This window comes from Leucopleurus acutus (assembly GCF_964270905.1).
Source record: "Leucopleurus acutus genome assembly, chromosome: 7".
Classification (NCBI taxonomy): Eukaryota; Metazoa; Chordata; class Mammalia; order Artiodactyla; family Delphinidae; genus Leucopleurus; species Leucopleurus acutus.
This window is the reverse complement of record NC_139150.1, coordinates 23,842,075-23,863,889: the sequence shown is the minus strand read 5'-3', so window position 1 is coordinate 23,863,889 and position 21,815 is coordinate 23,842,075. Positions and strand designations below refer to the sequence as shown.

The 21,815-nt window shown below is 46.3% G+C and overlaps 1 protein-coding gene across 4 annotated transcripts in view; it reads right to left on the bottom strand.

Annotated features, from left to right (window-relative positions):
- Nucleotides 1-21,815, bottom strand: part of PTPN3 (protein tyrosine phosphatase non-receptor type 3) — a 108,601-nt gene that overhangs the window by 49,767 nt on the left and 37,019 nt on the right. For 3 of the 4 annotated variants that reach the window (XM_082842771.1, XM_082842772.1, XM_082842770.1), the window contains 7 exons: nucleotides 18,593-18,700; nucleotides 18,461-18,503; nucleotides 16,724-16,802; nucleotides 12,112-12,156; nucleotides 8,992-9,044; nucleotides 3,501-3,621; nucleotides 2,266-2,353 (listed from right to left, as the gene is read on the bottom strand). In XM_082842771.1, the coding sequence (XP_082698897.1) occupies nucleotides 2,266-2,353; nucleotides 3,501-3,621; nucleotides 8,992-9,044; nucleotides 12,112-12,156; nucleotides 16,724-16,802; nucleotides 18,461-18,503; nucleotides 18,593-18,700 (537 nt within the window). Of the gene's footprint in view, nucleotides 1-2,265; nucleotides 2,354-3,500; nucleotides 3,622-8,991; nucleotides 9,045-12,111; nucleotides 12,157-16,723; nucleotides 16,803-18,460; nucleotides 18,504-18,592; nucleotides 18,701-21,815 lie in introns of those variants that run through there. The other variant, XM_082842773.1, reaches the window with a different exon arrangement.

The window sequence follows — 21,815 nt, the reverse complement described above, 5'->3', positions numbered from 1 at the left end:
TAAACAGTGCCTTCCCTTGAGCCATCTATATCCCTACTTACCCAATCAGATACTCGTAATTTTAAAGAAGGGGCAGAGTTACCACTGGATGGGAACCTTAGGTTTGCCACTTACTAGCTGTGTTGGTCTGGGCTACTGGCCTCAGTTTTTCCTTTTGTACAATAAGGATTGTCGAACCCACCTCAAAGAGTTTTATCAAGCTGAACTTAGAGAATATAAGAACGTATTGGTATGCAGTAGGTATAAAAAACGTTCATCCCCTTCACCTCTCAAGAGATAGTGGGACAAATCATTTATGAACAGTGATGTGAACACGGGGAGTTGGAGAAACTGGCCAAAGCAAACACTGCTTATCCCGTTGTGGCAAGTCAAGAGAGTAAGCACTATTGGGCACCCAACTGAAATCACATGCTTAAAGCAAAACCAAACTGGCAAGTTGAAAACCAGGGTTGCATTAAACGTGATACTTGGGATCAGAATATAGGGAAATATTAAGCAGGTGGGACAGAAAATTAGCAAACAAAATAAAAATCAAGTGCAGAATGAGGAAATAAATGAATGCTTTGTGTGGGCCAGTGACGTGGGTCTCAAATCTCCTGGTTCTGTGGTCATCACGGTAGCATGGACAGTCGCTGTTCGCTCAATTCCCGTGCCCATCTCCAAACCTCCCAGCTTGCGGAGCAGGACTGTATGATTAGCTGATGAACAGCTTTGCTCAACAGTTCACTGGCTGATGAACAACGAGCAGAAGTGATGAGTCCCCTCCGGGCCGAATCATGTAAGAGCTGGTGTGCAGCCCTCCAACTTCCTCTTCCCTTGGGACAAGCAGGAGGCCACATGTGAAGATGGTGAAGCCACCAGACGGAAGCAGTCTAGGCTGCTGAATCACTGCACGGAGGAGCGCTGCCCTGGAGAGCCACCGGGACCCACACAGCCTTTGAACTACTGGGAAATAAGCTCTGTGATATCAAGTTACTGATTTTCAGGGGGCTTTGGTTGATGCAGCACAGCCAAGGGTAACCCAACTCCCTCTGATACCACGGGGGTGTCAGGCAGACAGGTAATCAACTGGCGTCAGGACCTTCATGAGACCCTTGGGGGTGGGGGGAGCACAGATCAACTCAGGCAGATGCAAAGCCCACTTCACCATTGAAGAAAGGGCTCCACAACGTTCTACCAGACAAAACAGTATTTGCAAGTGGAATAAAAATTAAGTCAAGTCCCAAAGTTGATGTTTTGTAAGATCCGTGTCTTTTTCCTACTTTATTACCTATGTTATATCCTGTACACTGCACAGTTAGGGGATTGAAGTAAGAGAAAAGAAATGAAAGTGTTTCTATGAATTGCAAAAATATTATTTAAATGTAAACTTTGGTAATTTACTCAACTTCCCTGAGCCTCAGTCTTCTCACCTGTAAAATGGGGTGATTAGAACACATTTCCCAAGGCTGCTATAATCTTTAAATGAGACCTTATGGTCACATATGAAAGCATCTGGAACAATGGCTAGTATGGACTACGTGTTCAACCAATATTTGCTTCCTCTGGATATGATGTGGCCCAATTACAGGTAGAAAATGTAAAGGTCAGATGCCAATTAGACAGTGCTGGGGTCACACACTGAAGCCATTACTTATGTGCTACCTGACCTTTGATAAGTCCCTGAGTATCAGTTTCTCCATCTGTAAAATGGAGGAAATGACAACACTTACCTCATGGCATTACAGTGGGAAATAAATAGGGACTGTGTCTGGCAGTTAGAAACGGCTCAGCAGATGATAGATATTCATCAGTTTTATTTAAAAAGTCACAACCAATTCAAAATACTTGATTTTCATAAACATGCCATCATAATAGAAAACTATCATATCTGAGCACATAATTAGCTCTAATTTGAGCAGCACTGAGATTAACTAGTAGAAACCCTGGCTCATTAAAGAGCCACTTGGAAAACAGAACTCTATACATTTTTCACCTCTTTAACCATGAGATGGTCTTACAAAAATTACTTGTTTCTAACCCCCGTGACCCCCCCCCCCAAAAGTAAAAAGTCTTCAAGTAGGACAGCAAACACAAAAAAATCCAAGTGGATAAAGAACCAGCAAAACTCAATATTACTTTCTAAACCTTTCAGGTACCTTTAAAAAAAAAAAAAAAAAGGTCTTTTTATTATACTGGAAAAGAGATAGTTTCAAAGAAGCTTTCAGATGTTCAGAAATTAAAATAAAAATAACTTTGGAACTATGCCATGCTGAGGGTACCTACCCTACCACTGTGCAGCTCCACTCCATAGAAGTCGAGGGTCCGTGCTATGTTGATAAAGCAAGATTCCGCTTCTGACTGCTTCAGCCCACTGCAAAGGCAGACAGAAGATGCAGAGTTCACCCAGTAAACAGAATCTTAACCCCGATTTTTAAAATTAGTAAAAATCTAAAACTATTGAAACCATTGCTCTAAGGTTATTAAATGCCTTATGTTATTCATCTTAAACAATCAAACCCCAAATGCTAGCAAACCACATTTTTCTTCTTGTCCACTGAATACGACTTCATCTAGCCCTCTCGTTCCTCTATTAAAAACTACCTCACATTTAGTAGGTTCTCAATATTCAGAGATAAAGCCTGTCACCTTCTGGAATTCCCACCCTACCTTTTCCAGGTCCCTAAAGTAGTACGTGCTCTTTAGGTCTTTCTGCCTTTATCTATCCTTTTAGCAGCAGCCTCAAACTTCCAAACGTCACTGTACTATTTTAGGATGCTGGCTCCTGCCTGGACAGCAATTCTAGGAGAGGATTGGCAGTGCCTTTTTGAAGGGACACTGGTTGCTTAGGCCTTTGTTTCTATGGCCTTCCTGAGAATGTAGGGTCCCCTGAGACCTGGCCTTCTCAGTCAGGGTGACCCTTATTTGACCTGGACTGAATGGAGCCACTGCAGCTTTAAGTGAAAGGAGGCAAGGGAAGAGGAGGCCAGAATCGGGCGAATCTGCTGGAGTGGAGGCTTGGCCCGAGGCAGCTGCGGAAGGGTGGTGCTCCCTTCTGGAAGGAAGGTGGTTTTCCCAACTGAACCCAGAGAGGACGAGGATTCACCCAGCCTGTCAGCACCTATGTCTGTCTGCCTGTCTATTCAAAACCACCTGAAGGAACGGCTCGTTTCGTTAAATATGGGAACCTGTTAAAAGGTTTGCCTGGTAGGGTCAATCTGTGGGGCAGTCAGATTTAAAATGGGCATTTCCTCCAGGAACTAACGGATTTCAATGACATCCTGAAAAAGAACGCAGCAAATTATCCTGAACTCTCATAGGATTTCACACTTTACAGAAATGCTCGTAATGCCAGATATATTTGCCATCATAAGGGCTCAAAGGTTCACAAACCCCCGACATCTTGAAAGAGGATTCATAAGCAAAAACAAGAGAAGACAACATCAAACCCAAAAGGGGACACGAGGTCTGACAGTGCCCGACCTGAGTTCCCAAAGTAGGTCACCCGCCCCTCCTCTCACCTGTGCTGCTCATGGAGCGCCTCCACCTTCGCTAAAAAGTCCTCATTCTGATCCGGTATGAACTGACTATCGGAAAGATAGCCCGGAGGATGAATGGAAGAATCATGGTCTCCAAAATGAGCTATCAAGACAGAACGAGGGGAAAGCACCTTTTCAACGTGGTCTGTATTTACAAGCACCTGTAGCATCAACAGAGAAGATTTCTCAATCAAATGACTCCTTCTCTGTCTCAAGGGCAGGGGTTGGGGAAATCTTTGGTCATGCTTCATAGTCAGTCTCAGGAGGGAAGGAGAGGAGTGAGGTAGTTGCTTAGGTGAATTTCATCCCAAAGTTGAAAAGTCAGATGCAAGGGTATCTTTCTTTACATCTACTCAGCCTGGGGCTCACCCTCCTCAACTGCCACCACACACAAGGGCTGCTCTTTGAGATCTGCGCTGTAATGAAGGGATCTGTGTCCTCCTTACACTGTTCCTTGAGGGCTGGGAGTGGGTCAGACTCATCTTTCGGGCCTTGTGCCCAGGCACGGCACATAGTAGCTGCTCGGGTGTTTGGAACTCACCTGCAGAGAGGCTACTGCAAAGTTCAGTTTTGGAAGGGGAAAAGGGCAGAAAGCCAAGTGACCTACACATACAGACTTGGTCATGGGTGGACCACAGGCCATGAAGGCCAGCCAAATGTGGCTAAGCTGTGAACAGGAGTGTCGAGGCCGTATGAGGTAAGCACAAGTGTGGCTTACAGGTGAGTTTGTGCATGGTGAAGTGTACGACAATGCATTTACAGGAAGTAGTTTAGATGCCCCGACGCTGGGTCCCTGATGAAGAAAGCCCAAGAAAGCCTTAGAATCGCCTCATCCAAACTCTGCATGTTGAAGGAGAACGTGAGGTCCAGAGATGAGAAGGGACCTACCCCTATCACAGAGCTATTTTTCAGCAGTCAAGACCAGAACCTGGCTAGCGCTCCCACCATTCTACCAGCCTGCCTGCCACGCCTGCGGGCTACTGCTGGCCATTTGCGGATGACAGTGGTCATGTCCCCAGACGACAACCAAATGCTGCAAATGACCTTCTTGAGCCTCAAGGCAGAGTCCTGTTAAATTTTACACTGTTGGTTGCATCAGCTCATGGAGATCTTCTTGGATCTTGACTTGGTCATCCAACATATTAACGAACAGTCCTAACCCCTGTGCCTTTCTGCAAACATGAATAGCAAGGTTCTCTTTTTAGTCAAGTCACTGACAATTGTCTGAACTTAACACAAGACCACCAGTGAACCTCCCTGTAGTGTGGTTGTCCCTGGAAATCTTAAGTCGGCTACTCTGCAATGAGCTGTGTTAACCACTAGGGGGAAACAAAGTTAAACAGTCTTTGGAAACCATCTGCAAAGCACAGGGTGGTTTCCACGTTGTATTCAATGAACAATGACATTATCCCACTAGATGCTCTTGATAACCTAGCGACAGGCCTTACTTTTATCCCCATTAAACAGATAAGGAAATGGAGACTCAAGGAAGGAACCTGCCCACTGCTGCTCAGGCTGGTAACTTGGAGCCTAGACCCTGATCACAGTTCATCTTCTTTATCTACTTACCATACAACACGCCCTGAACTCCAGAGTAACACGCTTTTCTGTTTGTGGGGAAGCAACACATGAGAAAGCTAATTATAGCAGAAAGAAAAGGAAATAAACACTTATGTGGGAAATACCTTGTCTTTTAAGTCCCATACATTCTTCTGGCTAATATTTTATATTTTGCAGGACAGAGTGTATGTCTCAGGTACTCAAATATACGGCATATCAAGCTGTTCTGTTGGGAAAGCCCTTATTTGCTAATCATCTAACTCCAACTTGATCTTGGAGGCTCTTCTTAAGGGGTCATCACTAGGAAGCTTTTCTACACTACCTACCCCTGCACCCTCCTTCCCCCTCCAAGGAGAACAAAGTGCATCCTCTGTGCTCATCCTCACTGCCAGCATCAGTTGGTCCATATCTGCCTGCCCACCAGGCTGCAGACCCTTTGCAGAGAGCAGCTGTGCTCTATCTGTGCAGCCTGAGGCTACTGCAGAATCCACACGTGGCAGACGCTCAGAGGCCATTATAGAACAAATATGTATTTTCAAAAACTTCATTCCTGGGGACTTCCCTGGTGGCGCAGTGATTAAGAATCTGCCTGCAAATGCAGGGGACACGGGTTTGATCCCTCGTCTGGGAAGATCCCACATGCTGTGGAGCAACTAAGTCCATGCGCCACAACTACTGAGCCTGCGTCACAACTACTGAGCCTGCGCCACAACTACTGAAGCCCATACGCCTAGAGCCCGTGCTCCGTGACAAAGAGAAGCCACCTCGATAAAAAGCCCGCGCACCTCAACGAAGAGTAGCCCCCACTCGCCACAACTGGAGAAAGCCCATGTGCAGCAACAAAAGACCCAGTGCAGCCAAAAAAAAATAAAAACAACTTCACTCTTGGGACTTCCCTGATGGCGCAGTGGTTAAGAATCCGCCTGCCAATGCAGGGGACACGGGTTCGATTCCTGGTCTGGGAAGATCCCACATGCCGCGGAGCAACTAAGCCTGTGCGCCACAACTACTGAAGCCCGTGTGCCTAGAGCCCGTGCTCCGCAACAAAGAGAAGTCACCGCAATGAGAAGCCTGCACACCGCAACGAAGAGTAACCCCCGCTCGCCGCAACTAGAGAAAGCCCACACGCAGCAATGAAGACTCAACACAGCCAAAAATAACTAATAAACAAATAAATTTATTTTAAAAAACCCTTCATTCTTTGACCCTCATAGACCTTGACAGGTCACCAGCAATCTTCCACCATCAAGTGCTTTCAGGTTCTTTACTCACAGATCACTTTACTTTTTATCTGGTAAGAAAATGTGCTTTGTTTTGGCTTCACTGGCTACTGGTAGGCTTGTCTTCATATCAGATGTCCCTCTGGGACAATGTGGCAAACCGTATCAGATAAAATTTAGGTTTACTCTTATTTTTCTTTTTTTTTACTTTTTGGCCACGCCCTGTGGCATGTGGGCTCTTAGTTCCCTCACCATGGATCAAACCACCGCCCCCTGCATTGGAAGCACGGCGTCTTAACCACTGGACCGCCAGGTAAGTCCCTAGGCTTAATCTTTGATCCAGTTCATATCCAAGAATTAATCTTATAGAAATATATGCACAGAAGTATGGAAAAGTGTGTGTAGGTGTATGTTTGAGGGTGGAGGAGTAAGCAACGTCTACCTAAAACTGCTCGCCTGACAACCTGTGATATTATTAGCGTGACAGTCACACTAATGTTTCTACTGCAGCTAGTCTGGACTTTTCAGGTGCTCATAACTTCCTTTAGCCCCCATTCTATCGGTCCTTTGCAGAGGGAAACCTGACTATTGAAGCTTAGGAATTTTATTTGGTACTCTGAATAGTTTGCTTACAACAGGCCGTTCTTTAGACAGCTTTCTTCTGGGCACAAAATATAGTACGAGTTAAACAACACTTGCCACGAGCCAGCATATGCTAAGAGCTTTAAGTATATTTCATCTTCACTCAAACCTATGATTAGATATTATTATCACCTCCACGTGACCGATGAAGCTGAGGCCTGAAGAGGCTCAAGGTCAGGTAGGTGTAAGTGGAAGAGACAAGACCCAGGTACTGTGGCTTCAGCCTGTGCTCTCACTGACTCAGTTAGCAGCGATGGTCCACTAGAGAGTTTCTACTTATCACCTTCAGAGGTGATACTTGAACCAAGCGGTCATATTCCAAGTTGTCATAATCGCCATCGTCCCCTCCATCTTACATGTGAAAAAACTGAGATTCAGAGAGGTAACACCATGTTAGAAGCAGAGGGAGAGCCAGATTTAAATGGAGTCTGCATCCAAAGCTATGTCCTTTCTAGTGTTCCTGGCCTTCAAACCTGAAGCTTTAGATGTGAGCACCAAACTTGCTCTGAGATGTAGGAAAACTCGCTCTCCTCAGCCGATCAGCCTGGCAGCGATGGAGTCCACTGGGTCTAGTGGCTACTAAGAATACAGCTGACTGGTGACCGTGCCATTTCCTACATGGATGCGACACGGCCGGGTCTGTTCCAGGTGTATTATGGGGAGAGGGGAACTTTCAGATCCACCCAAGCTCGTCACTGTGCCATCTCTTCTGAGTCTCCCATTGGGGAGAAGGAGATGTAGGTTATACAGGGAGATGAACACTGGGTCTTGTCTTACTAGTGAGCAGGGCCACTGCTGAAGGTCTCTCTTCTACTTCCTGGTATCATGCAGCCACCTTGCCCTTCACCCCTCCCATGTCTGTTCTTTGCTCCTGGGGAACAGGCAGGCTTAAGGCCACATCAGGAATCCCTGTCAGCATTCTCTTGCTATTTTGCCTGTTCTGAGACCAAAGCAGAGGGAGGAGTTCAGCCAGTGCCTGCCAAGACCAGTCCACCCAGCTCTCTTAACTCCCCACCATACAGTCGGCCAAGAGGGGAGCGAGCCCAGGTGGCGTGGGGCTCACAGGAAGTCTCGAGCAGCTCTGCACGAGTTCTAGTTGGTTACTGCACTGGCCTCACGCAGCTGGTTAACTATAAATTGATATTTTACCTTCCATCTGGCTATGCACCCTGTCCTCGGACACATCCGGCATCTACCACGGGGCCTCACGTGGAACATATTCTAATAATATTTTGGTGACTGAAGAAGTGGATTCTTACTTCAGCATAAACAGGCCTTGATGGAAAATTCCATCTGGACTTTCCATCCCACATGGCAGCCACTAGCCACACAGAGCTATTGAGCACTTGAAATGTGGCTAGTCCAAGTTGAGATGTGCTGGAAGTGTAAAATCTGGACTGGTTTTCAAAGACTTAGTATGAAAAAAATGTAAAATATCAAAATTTTTACATACTAAAATAATATTTTAGATATATTAGTACAATGTATTTCATTTTACTTTAACATGCCTACCAGAAAGCTTAAAGTTACACATGAAGCTCCCATTGTATTTCTATTGGGCACTGCTGCTCCAGGCCAATATATAAGCCGTCGCTCTACTGAAACTAAAAATAAACTTCTAGGATCCCAGCAGTGTTTCAGAGGAGCACCAAGCCAGTAGCAGGAGTGACCTCCAGCCAATTCCTGAACCTGTCCGGGTCTTAGTTCCCACATCTGTAAGAAGTGACTGGTAGAAGTATCTGCCCCACCGGGATTTCGTTATAGAGTCACATCCAATTGTGAGTGAAGGCTCTGGAAAATGTAACGTGCGATAGGTGTCTTCTGTTTTCTGGGCTCCTCTGGGAGGAAACCCCACTTTCCCTAATCCAACATCCCTGAGCTGGAGGAGAGCCTAAGTCAGGTTGAAAGTGGAAATATCTGGACAGCCAGAGATATGCTGCCCAACAGGATTCCTGGGGAAGGGACTCGGTCAAACAGGATAGGCCAGTGAGTTTCTTAATATACCAGTCAGAACAAGCTGTCCATCTGCGAAATGCTCCTTTGTGACTTACACTGTACTGCATAGGATGCTAGAACCACCGCTGAGTTAAGAGGGCAGGTTAACCTGTCAGAAGAAAAACATATTAGGAAAGTCACCAGAACCCACAACAGCCCAAAACACTTATTGATTATGGGTAATACATGTCTTTTTCTTGGATTAACCATTAAAAAAAATCATGAATAATAACAAAGAATTTTAGGATACTCAATCTCAAAAAGATAAAAGTAACACACTAAAGAGTCTTTGAAATTAAAAGAGAATTTTTCCATGTTTAAAATAATATATAGTAATACAAATACCATGAGGCTAAAGGTTTAATGTTGGCCAGGGTTTGGCTGGTCAAGAAAGGTCAGGCTCATATCACTAAGAGACAAAGTGAGAAAAGTGTACTCTTAGATCAATGGGCAGCCAGCCTTTGTCTCTTTCTGGTAAAGACGTGAGACTTCTCGTAGGGCTAACTGAGTTCCTGAGTTCTGCTGACTCTGATTCTTGATTACCTGCTTTCTAGAAGGATGACATCCTCTTAGAAGGGAAAAACAGAAAAGTATTCTGAATTTTAAAACTCCTGTGAGCTTTGAATTACTTAATTAGTTACAATGACTTAAGATTCCTAAATCTATTCACCCTCCTGAAACTTCCCATCTAGAGGGAATGGTCTGCTACCCCTCAGTTTTCCTGCCATCCACTAGAAATCCATGAACCCAAGGTTGGACTTGTTTTCCTTCTTTCCTCTTAAGCTCACCGCCCTCCCAAACACCCTGTTTCAGCCAATGACGCCATCTCTGTCATAGTCCAAATCATCCTGGTTGCTCCCTTCTCTCCATTCAGCTACAGATTTCACGGTCTGCCTAGGAGCTCAGCCAGCAGATCTGGGGCAGGAATCACTGCCAGGTGGAGGAACACATGAACAGAAGCAGGAGTGAGGGCTTGCAGGGTTGGGGGGGGGACCCAGATTTTAAAAGCATTCTTCCCAGCAACCTTGTGGAAAGTGGAGAAAACATGCAGTTTCCATGGCAGCCCATGAAGTTCTCAAGATATGAGTCACCCCCAGCTCTCTGACTAATCTGGTTGGCTCACCAGCGTTTCCCTTCTGGTCAGCTGTGCTGTGTGCTGGTCCTGAAGCTGCATATAAATATGAAGGTAGCCTTCCCTATCTGAGGGGCCCCATCTTTCAAGTAACCATGTGTTCTTGCTAGAACTTCTAAATGCAGATATGTCTAGGGATGCTTGCTATATATTCGATCATCTGGAGACCCAGAGGGCCCAAAGGAAAAGCAAACATCAGCATTCACTTTCCTACCAAGATGGGCTTCAATGAAATCTAAGTTGGTGTCCTTGCTACAGGAAGAGCAGGTGAATGGGATTCAGGGAAAAGCTTAGGAGAGTGGCTAAGGGGGTTCAGTCCAGATGGAAGAAACAATCCTATGAGTAAGTCAGGAAGAACAACATTTCCAAAGAATGGTGTAAATAAAAAACTAAAGAACACCATGTTCTTTGACAGATTTCTTCCTTACTCTCCAGGCTTTAGGGTCTCCATCTGTCAGACAAGATCACCTATCTCTTCAGGGAGGAGGGGATGAACAAGACCTTTCAAACCCGGGAGAAACGCTAACTAGATCCACTGAATCTGTCAAGAGATCCACGGCTACTAAGGGCTGGATGCCACCCTGACAGCCCACCACCCCCAGAGAGATGAGGGCCACCTGCAGGCCTGACAAGGATGTCAGGGATCTAAGCCAGGACGTGGCCCTCAACAGGTTTCTACTGATTCACACAAAACAAGGGGCATAAGAACAAATGAAGACGACCAATTTCTAATACTTGAAGAGCTAGACTGGAAGCTCCCGAGGTAGGGGTAGTGGGCCCAGCCTCACTGGACCAGCACAGTCAGTGCCCATCTCGTAACACGTGCTATTTGCAAAATACGTGTGGGGAAAACAAGTCAGTGTGTAGAAAAGAAAGACACAACTAGTTCTATCACCACAGAAGGCAGCCTGGACCCAGGACAGGGGTGGGTAATTTCAACCTAGAGTTACCCTGAAATATAAGAAGGCTGCCTCAGGAAAGCCCCTCATCCTCTTCTAGCCTTTTTTATAGATTCTGTTCCTGCCAAATCCCTCCTGCTTAAAACTCTCAACAGCGCTCCTCTGCCTGGTGGACCCAAGACGCAGGTCTCTGACAGCAAGAGCCCTCTCTCTCTCTGTTCTGCTGTAGGCCCCCAGCATGTGGTCTCCAATTGGGACTGTGCGGGGGGAGGCGATGTCCTCTCTGCCCAGTGAGATTTAACTCCTCACTTCTCCACCAACTCCAACTCATCACAGCAATCCACACTCTTCGCAAAGCTCACACCGGCATCTCCTTCTCCTAAAACCTATGATGGCTGTGGGCTCCACCGCCCATATTGGTCCCAACTGCTTCACGAGCTTCTGTCTCATTTCCCCAGCCAGACTGCCAGGTCCCTCATGGAAGCACAGTGGAGGTTTCTGAAGACCCTCCTCAGTAAAAGGAAAGAGGGGGTGGGGGGGATGAGAGTAAGACGTGGCTGTTCCCACCCGTTTACCTGCTGCAGTGTCTCCTGTAAGTCAAGAAAGGACTCTGGATTTGGAGAAGGTGGCTCAGGGACCACTGACTTGGAATTTCTCCTCCCTTCCTGAGCCTCTCAGATACTTTGCAGCCACAGAGGTGGTCCTGATGCACAAGAAGTGCTGAAGCACGGACGGTGCTCCTGTCTTCCAGCCAAGTTCCCCAGAGAGAAAACGAGTCACCTCTGGGTACTAAGGGGCTCAGACGGGACCTGAATTGGGCTTGATCTGCTTTCCTGGATGAAGCCCATTTTACATTCGGGATCTCTCCTTCCCTCCCTTTAAAGTTTCTCAGGTCTTTACCAGAAAGATAACTGTACCTTCTGTAATACAACTGAAACAACATGAAATGAGGTTTGTCAATCCTCAGCTTCTCCCAATCCAGACCAAGCTAGAAACAGATGTCCCAAGCAGGATGCTGCTTTCAACATCCATTCTTTGTTTACATTTCATTTGTTACCAGAAATGTACGCTCATTAGATTAAACCCAGGAATTTCAGTAGTCTGGGGCGACTGACAGGAAAAGAAGAATGCGAAAGTCTCATTACCTTCCTTCACAAATATCCATCTTCAGTTGTAAGAAATACAAATGCCTATGAAATAATTGTTTTCATTAATTCACAATACTCAAAATAAGCCAAAAAAAAAATTGATGAGTCAAGGACAAGACCTGCACATGTGAAAAACAAAACACACACAGACGTATTTTTGTCTCAAGTATCAGGCGCTGTTTAGCACACTGCAAAGCTACGCCCCTTCTGTAACAATGGCTCGTGAGGCTGCTTTAGTCTCAGTGGGTAGTGGCGGGGGGCATTTCCAGCCGGCCTCCCGCCCGCACATGCTGTCTTGGGATGGCTGAGCAAGGATGGACGGGGTGAGAGCAGCCCAAACAACCAGCTGCTGCTGCTGCCAATGAGCGCCCCCGGCCTGGACCTTCCCAGTCAAACTCGGGGTAGCTGAGAGCACCAGGACCCACGGGCAGCCCCCCGCACACCGAGGGGCTGCTGTTCTGAACATCTGCACACCTATGTTCCCTCTGTGTGAACTTACTGAGAGGTGGAGCATCTAGGAAGACACCTCCTTGGCTGGGCTGCAAACACCCAGCTGGGCTTTTTCCTGTGTCCCAGGAAGTGTGGATGCCCGAGCAAAAGCACAGACATCAGTCATCTACAGGCTGCCAGGCCTCCGGGGTGAATCCTACACTTGTCTGTGAGTTCCCAGCAATGTCGCTTCAAAACCCGGGACTTGATTTGTGGGCAGAACTTGGTAAGTTCTTGGCTAGTCACAGGACCCTCCACCCAGGGAGCAGGAATCACAAGGCATCAGCAGTGCTGTGCAGGCCGGGAAGGGCCCTGGAGACCGTTATATTTAGGGACACGGCATACATGTGACACTTGACCTCTGCCTCCCACTCTCTGTTAAAAGCCTGGATTCACACGAGATAGACATTCCAGCATCTAGCCAAGATGACAAAAGGGAAAATTCTTGAAATCCAATACAGATGCAGCAGAAGTGTTCAGGGCCAGGAGAGAGAATTTCAGCAATTTAAACAAACCAGTCTCAATATTCCTTCTAATTTCTATGTTTAAAGGTTAAGGGTGCCAGTGTTTTGAGATGTGAATGCGTCACATGGTATTACAACCCTGTATTTGCACAGTTCTGGGCTGTGTGTGGTACTTCATAACTTATCGCCTCATTTCAACCTCGTAAGAACTCTGCGGTGGGTACCGCTACCTCCATTTTTTACTGATGAGGATACGGATGCTGTATGGGTTATGTGGGGTCAGTTATGTCTTATTTCAAGCTGGACACGCATGCTATGAAAACAATCTGATTATGCTACAAATTTCTTATGCGTCTAATGACTAAAAAGCTTAGGATCCATCTCCTAACTCTGATATTACTTTGACTGTAATTATCACCAACTACTCCTACCGTGTTGAATGCCAGAGCATCGAGAGATGGTGTGACATACATTTGCTGATTCTCTCTTATTCCAATTTGGAATCTCTATCTTTTCCACCTAGGAGAACACAATTGGTCCTTTCTAGTTTGTTCCTATATTTATCCAAGCTGAAATTCAACTGGAATTAAGTGTTCTCTCCTCCTATAATGCTACTGAGAGAAAGAAGAGAAGGAACAGAATTACAGATAATCCAGTGGTAAATCTGGACTTTCACTGACAAGCGCAGCTAAGCGGAAGGTCTTCCTCGGGATGTAAAGGAGAACGGGAACCTGGAGACCCCTGGTCATCAAATGCTACTTTGTCATATATTCAGCAACGTTTCTGAGTCAACCCCAGGACATCATACACAAAGAGATCAGAATAGTGCAATGATGCCCAAACTTAGGAGACCTCCTAGGAATCCTGAGAGAGCCTGATTCTGAGACTGCCCGTATATGAAAGTCTGTTTAGAACGGCCTAAATTGATCAGAAACAGCCACTGTGGAGGCTCATAATCAAGGAGACGTTAGCAATTAGAATAGAGGAAGTCATTTAAAAGAGATGCTGTGTGCCTGACTTCAGGAACGTTAACGCTCATTTCTGGAGTGCACCCCAATCCATGACATCAACTTCAGAAAAAAGCAATAAACGCCTCCCTGCCTAGATCCTTAGTAAACAAACAGCAAAGAACCAACACCACCTCTATACTCCTCCTTTGACCCTTGAGAGCGAAATTTCTTTAAAGGGGAACTTATTTTTGCATAGGCTACAGAGCTGGGGCTTTAAAAAGATACTATGTATAATACTGTACATCAACTATACCTCAAAAAAAAAAAAAAGACACTAAGTGCCAGGAATATAGGCAAAACTCTTCATTAAAGTAAAAACAAAACAAAACTTTTTTGAATTAATGGTGGAAGCCTGGCCCAGCCTAAGAAGAAGATCTGGCGGTCCTGGCTATCCCCCAGCTCTGTAGGAGCCACAGGGGTGGCTGCTGCCATGACTCCTGCTGTGTTAAGAGAAATCTGTTACCCACATCCCGGAAGGTGACAGCTACACTCTACTCCACGCTGCGGGGACCACCCATCTTACCATGGGAGGTTGAGCAGTGGGGTTGAGTGTCAGTCTGGAACTAGTGACTTTTAGGAGGGACACGGACAAACCGAATTTTATCTGGAACTTAGGGAAGAACAAAATTTAGTCTATTATTTGTCTTCAGACAAAATCTGCCTCTCTGTAGTCTCCACCCACTGGCCGTAATGCTACCACGGAGCACATCTAATTCCCCCTCTCCCATGACAGCCCTTGGAAGATCTGAAAGCAGCCCTCATTTCTCCGAGCCTTCTCTCCATCCTGAGCTCCCTACCTTTCCTCAGATGCCCCTCAAATGACAGGGAGGCTCAGCAGAAAGAAGCTGTCCTGTGGGGTATGGAAGTAGCGTCCAACGACCGAGAGGGGCCCTGGAGAAGGGCTCCCGGGTTAGGCTGGTGTGAGTGATCCCTTCACTAAGGGACTCTGGCAGCCGCAACCCTAGGGCGGCAGCATCTCAGGGAGGACACAGGGCAATGAGGGACGACCACTGGTTTAGGCAGTGCAGGTCACACTTGGGGTGGGAACCCTTCAGTGGGTAAGAAAATCAATTTAATGAGCCTCAAGTGACATTTTAAAAGAAGAAAATAGAACACTTAAGAGTGCTTTGCAGTTACTATTGTTTCATGAAATGTGTGCTTCAGTAATTTACATATATCTGTGTAATGCACTACAAAGCAAATATATTTTTTATTGTGGGGTTATGATTACAAAAAGAACACCATTGGTTAAAAACACACACACAAATTTATATATATATATATATATATATATATATATATATATATATATATAGACACACACACACACACACACACACATAAAATCCATCATGACATTTTTTAAAGCATCCCTTGATGGGGATCATTTCAAACATATTCTCATAGATCATGTCACCACTTTGCATCCACCGGCTTATGAGCTGACCTGTTGAGTTGAGTGTCCTACACTCCCCCTTAGTCCACCAGCATGAAAAGCTGTTATGAGGAAAACTCAAGGCATCACGTGTATGTCCTGTGGTTACCCAATGAGTCATGCAGGACATCTTATACCCGCTTAAAATTTAACCTAATAGTAAACACAAGTCAAATCTCCAACGTCTTCTATTGTAGAGGGAAGAGGTGTACAAAGAAGACAAAACAGTAATAGGCTAATATTTGGCCTTTAAACACATTAAAAGTTAAAATGGGATCATGTGATTACCATTTTTTTAAAAAAAAAGGAAAAAACGAAAGAGCACTTTATGTCCAAGTTAATGTCTCCTCCTTGGTGACGGTCTCATGGCCACAATGGGCACAGGATAGGATTCAATAATCCTGAACATTCATTGCTTTTTTTTCTGGTGGAAGAGTTTCCCTCCCTAAGAAAAACAAACGTTTCAATAATAGAAGGGCTGGCTGTTGCCCTGGGGGGAGGGGAAGGAGAGGCCCAGGGGAGCTTGCAGAGTCCATGTTCAAACAGCAACAACTTTCCTGTGCCTGCCCCTCCATTCCAAACACAGGTCCCCATCCAGAAAGCCCACGTGCCAGCTCAGCACCAGGGCCAGGACCTGCGCCAAGCCTGGAGGGGTAAACAAGGCTCACAGCCCTCTGGCCCTTATCTGTTTCACGGATTGCCTGAGCCACAGATTCACGGAGGCGGAGGAAAGACACTGACCCGGCCTCCTCTCCTTTGCAGCTCCTACCAACAGGGGATCTGATAGAAAGTTCTCAGTTCAGAGACCTCTCCTTCTCCTAAAGAGCTCAATCCTAGCCCCTCAGAGACACTGCGCTGTTTGACAGGTAGATGACTGTTTTACAAACTTCCTGGTCGCAGTAGCAGAAAATAACTGCGGTCCCTGAACACAGGTGCTCAACATGCAGGGGCAGCTGGACGGAAGGGGAAGGTAGGAGGTGGTGGATGGGAGCGTGCTGGGAACGGCACCAAATCAGGAGGCTCAAGATGAAAATGAATTCGCCGATTAAAATTTCAATACGTGTACCCCCCAATTTTTACTGGGATCGTAACTGTTGGTACAGTTATACCCAAGTGAAGTATCTGGCCACAGTGATAAATTAAAGAGTACATTTTCAGACGTTACTCATTTTTATATACTAAATAGAAAACTTAAAAAAAAATGTTATTACCTGGTTTGTTCTTGCTGCAGTGTGTTGGGATCAGGTATAAAAAATCTTACTCGAAAATGCAGGGTACAGGGGATACCTCCTACAACATTTTTCAAAAACAAATTAAATTTTCCCTTTAAAAAAGTCAATGTATGTAAGTGGCTACTCTCCCATAAGTGATGCATTTTTCACTAGACCACAGCTTTTTCCATCAATAAAAGGACTAATTTCAAAAAAGGAGTGCATAAGTTAGTTAAGTGTTCAGAAATCTCCAAGTCTACAAGAAGTAAAATATTTTTGCAACATTATCATAAAATGAGGAATCATCTAATTCCTATTACATGTTTAACTTAGGGATGTGTTCAAACAATGCACTCCATTATCTGTATTAGGAACTTTAAAAATCCTTAAATCAACAGATTATACAAAACTCACAAAGAAGTTATCTCCCACATATATAATGATTTCATACTTTTCAAATGTTTTCACGTACACGCTTGAATTTAAATACTGCCGTGACTATAAGTAAGCTAGGCTGCTGTCGACTGCACTGTGTAACAGGTTAGCCACCAGGCTTGGAGATGTGACCTGCCTTGGGTCACACAGCCAATGATAACACCAGACTTATAGCACTGAGTCTTTTGATTCTGCATTTTAAAATCATTTTTATACTGCAAAATATTTCATGCTTTTAATGCAAAGTGAATTCTAAAAATGATTAATACAGTAGCAAATATTACACAGCTAATATACTCCAATATGGCTTTCTGCAACAACGCCAAGAGTCCATTTGCTTGCAAGGATAAAATTAGCCCATTTCTTTTGCTGGATGTGGGAACAGGAGAAGATCAGATTGTGTTGCTAAGATCCCATGCTCTTCTTCACATCAATTTCTCTCCTCTCCATCACTCAGTATATATTCACAGGCCCTTTCCAGCACTTTCTGGCTCTGTGAAACTCAAGCTTTTCCCACCCTGCCCCCCTCACTGATTTCCTCTACATTAGTTCATTATGGGCTCCACCCTCCCTTCTCAGTAGTACCCTCTGTCTTTATCTCTGGATTGTATCAAAGACTCTAATGGTGTGTGTGCACCTATGAACGTACCTGTGTACAGGTACCTGGGTACCTGTGGGTGGTTCTGTAACTCTGGGTGCACGTGAGGCCCTGCATGTCGGCCGGGTTTGGGGCATAAGGTGCATAAAGGGGAACAGAGAGCGTGATGTTGGAAAACCAGGTGAAGGGTGCAGTGAGGTGTGGTTCGAAAACCCACCTAACTGGGAATTAACCTACAGCACTGGGATACACTCATGTGTTATGTCTGTGACACTATTTACCCATGCCTTTGTTTCCTGTGAATGGAACTGTGCTGTTGAAAAGGACTCTGTGTGTGTGTGTGTGTGTGTGTGTGTGTGTGTGTGTGTGTGTCTTTCCCATCCTGGCTCTCACACTGGGCTGAAAAAGGCCATCCTTCTTCCCCTTCTTTCCTATAAAATGAAATGTGGAATTCCTTTGCTCTTAGCTGTCTTCTTTCACCTTTCCCTTTCTTGCCCATATTTGGTGAGGACCCTTGGGGGCTGACCTGGAAGCATCTCTGCTAACTCAGAAGTCAGACAGGGAGAAGTCAGCTTACTCACATCTCTTGGACCACCTGGAATCCAGGTACCAGATGTTACGGGTACGCTGAGGATTGGAGGAGAGAAATGGGCCATGATACACTAATACCTAGTGTTCAACCGACATGGGAAGGTCACACCCACCTTTTAACTGCTTCCTGATGGGTTTGCTTGCTTCAAGCCATCTCTGTTGGGTAAGAAAACATAAGATATAAAACCAAACGCAGCAGGGCGGGGGGGGGGGGGCCCAGCACGTCTTCAAGGGAGGGTACTCACAGGAGGGTCCACTGAGTCATCACCGTGCTGCAAACCAAAATACTCCTTTTCCGTCACGCCCAAGTAGTTGTAAGCCATATCCAGGAGAACTTGACCAGTATCTTGTTTCTAGGGGAAAAAAATGTCCAGTGGGCAAAATTTTAAAACAAATTAAGAACTGGTGTTTAAAAGTCTTTATTGCAGGCAAGAAGGTGTTAAAACACGCAGAGAGATTTCATGCACACAGGTACCCTACGATAAGAAATAGTAATAAGAATTTAATAAATCCCAAATTAAGAAGCCCCACGGAACATATGGAAAGTAGGGCTAAGATAAATATGATTTAAGAGAATGAGATAAATTTAATTTTCTAAGATTTCTTCCTTCCTCTTAGCTGAGATTCCCAAGCGATCATGTCTAAATTGGAAAACTCAGGTATCCCAATGACAGTAAACTCTCCGTGACCTACCCACGGATTATCCACAGCAAAATGTTAATCCTCAGGCGCCATGCAAGTATACATAGGGAGGAAAACCCTATAACAACATGAAGGAAGACAGCTAAGAATACGCAAATGCCATTGGAAATATCCTCCAAGTGACCTGGCAAGGGACACTGGAGGATTATCTGCTTCCCTACTCCCCGGCATCCGAGGTGAGAAGCCAGCGGAGACTTTCAACCACACTTCACGTCCAGAGCAGGACTCGGACACCTTCGCCACTCAGTGTTTTCAGACCGGGCACAGTGCTGGGCGTGGGGACAGAGCCATAACACGTGTCCCTTTCCTGCCCTCCTGGAGAGGCCAGCCGTGCAAGCAGCGACCATAACCCGGTGTGTCAAGTGCCAAAAAACACTCGGGGCACAGTGAACACACACAGGACAACACAAATGGGTGACTCAACCTGGGGACAAGGGAAAGCAGTCCCTGACCTGGTTCTGGGAGGCTGACGGGGCTGAGTGCCAGGCCCTCCCTCCAGGCGCAGGAGCTAAGAAAAGGCATCAAAGCGGAAGGCGCAGCACGAAGGCACAGGGGTGGGGAATCGCGAATTCTCCTCTAACAGGCAGACTTCTTGGGAATCCTTTGAACCAAACCATTTAACTTAAGGGCAATGTGAGTCAGAAAGAGACCATGTATAGAACCAGCAAAGGCAGCTTTTTTGAGCACCTGATAGCAGATGATGTACCTGAAAACAGGTCACCATGACCAGGATGAGGAGAATTAGATAACTGTCACTCCCTCCTGCAGCCGCTTCTCTGGGACAGTCTCACTTATCTGGCCCACAGTGTGGGAACACAAGGCACCGCCTGTATCCTGAACACATCCCCCTTCCTGCCCCAGGGCCCTGGTTCCCGCTGCTTCCTCCACTTCCCAGGTCACCTCCCATCCCAGGGGAATCAGGACAGTGTGGAAAAGATGACCTGGTCCACATACTCTAAATCATGAGATATTCTCCCTCCGAATTACGAGATACTCTTTATGCAAAGAGCTATCTGCTCCCCTTGTTGAAATTATTATTTGTATGATTTTATATTACGTTTAATATATATTATTAATAACTTTAATCTATTGGGCAACTACAAGGAGCCTGCCACGGTATTCTGCACTTTTTATATATGATCTTCAGTCTTCGCAGCCATGTCACATAGCTGTCAACACCATCCCCTGTGCTGATGAGCAAACAGAGGCCTCAGAGGCTCCGTGCCCTGTGCTGTCAGCCGACGGATGGTCTGACTGCCTGACTCAGGAGGGTCTGACGCCAGAGTCTGCCCGTTACCAGCACACTGCCACTCTCCCCTCTGGAGTGCATAATTCATCCATTCCAGTATCTGCACAACTCACCGAGTTCTCAAAAGGAATTGAAACAAGATACATTTTTGATAAGAAAAGCCCTCCCCGCCTGGCGCCTGCCCCACAAGAGGTCATCTCGGCTACATCAGGTCACTGTCCGTGACAGCCTCGCTCTCTGGGCAGAGCTAAGAACAGCCAACGTCCAGGTCAGCTTCCCCGAGGATGGCCGCTCCTGGTCATAAGACGACCTGGGCTGAAGGATCTGAATGCGACAGCGCAAATGACCCCCAGGAGCAGAAACATATAAAGTGACGGAGATTTGAAGTTGCAACCAGGCCCTCAAATTGAAATTCAGTGTGAGTCAGCCTTGACCAGGCTGCTGGAAGCTTGGGGGGCAGCACAGGCAGCAGTGACAATAACAACGGCATTCGTAACTGAAGATGACTGGGTGCCCACTGAACGCCAGGCACGTGATCATCACTCTGGGCGGACGCCGTCCGCATTCTCCTCTACAGGGCTCATCGCTCCTCCTCTTTAGAATACACTCTTACCTGGGATTCTCACCCCCTCTTGGCCTCCCCTTATCGCCCTGGACAGTCCTGCTTGCTCCTCATCCCCCCAACCGCTGAACACCGAACCTCATGCGTATCTTCTCTCTATTTACCTCTCAAGTGATCCTGAAGTGCCACATCTACCCTGGTAAGACCCACATATGTATCCCAGCCTAAACCCTTCCCTTAAACTCTTCTTTTGTGTACCTAGTGCCATTTCTACGCAGACGAGTAACAGGCACCTCAAACGCACCATGTCCGAAACAGAACCAGTTATTTCTGCCCCCAAACCTGCTTGTCTTGCAGGCTTTCCCATTTCTATAATTGCAGCTCCATCTTGCCCACTGCTCAGGCCAAAAACCCTGGGAGTCACCTTGAGGGCTCTTTCACATTCCAAATCCCACTGGTTCCACCTTTAAAGTATTTCCAGACTTGGTTTACTCTTAGCCGCATTAACCGCCCTGTCCAATCGTCATGGTCTCTCCCCCAGACTAACAGTCTCAGCCCTTGCCTCACCCCCTCCCCCAGTTTAATGTCGACTGAGCATCCAGAGTGATACTTGAGTCAGGTCATGTCAGGTCTCTGCCTAAACTCACCAATGCAGAACAGAGCCAGTGCTCAGAACGACCTACAAGGCTCTACACAATCCCCCTATCCCCCTCAAGAGGAAGAAAGGTACGTTAAAAAAGTAACAAAACAGGGCTTCCCTGGTGGCGCAGTGGTTGAGAGTCTGCCTGCCGATGCAGGTGGGGACGCGGGTTCATGCCCCGGTCCGGGAAGATCCCACATGCCGCGGAGAGGCTAGGCCCGTGAGCCATGGCCGCTGAGCCTGCGCGTCCGGAGCCTGTGCTCCGCAACGGGAGAGGCCACAGCAGTGAGAGGCCCGTGTACCGCAAAAAACAAA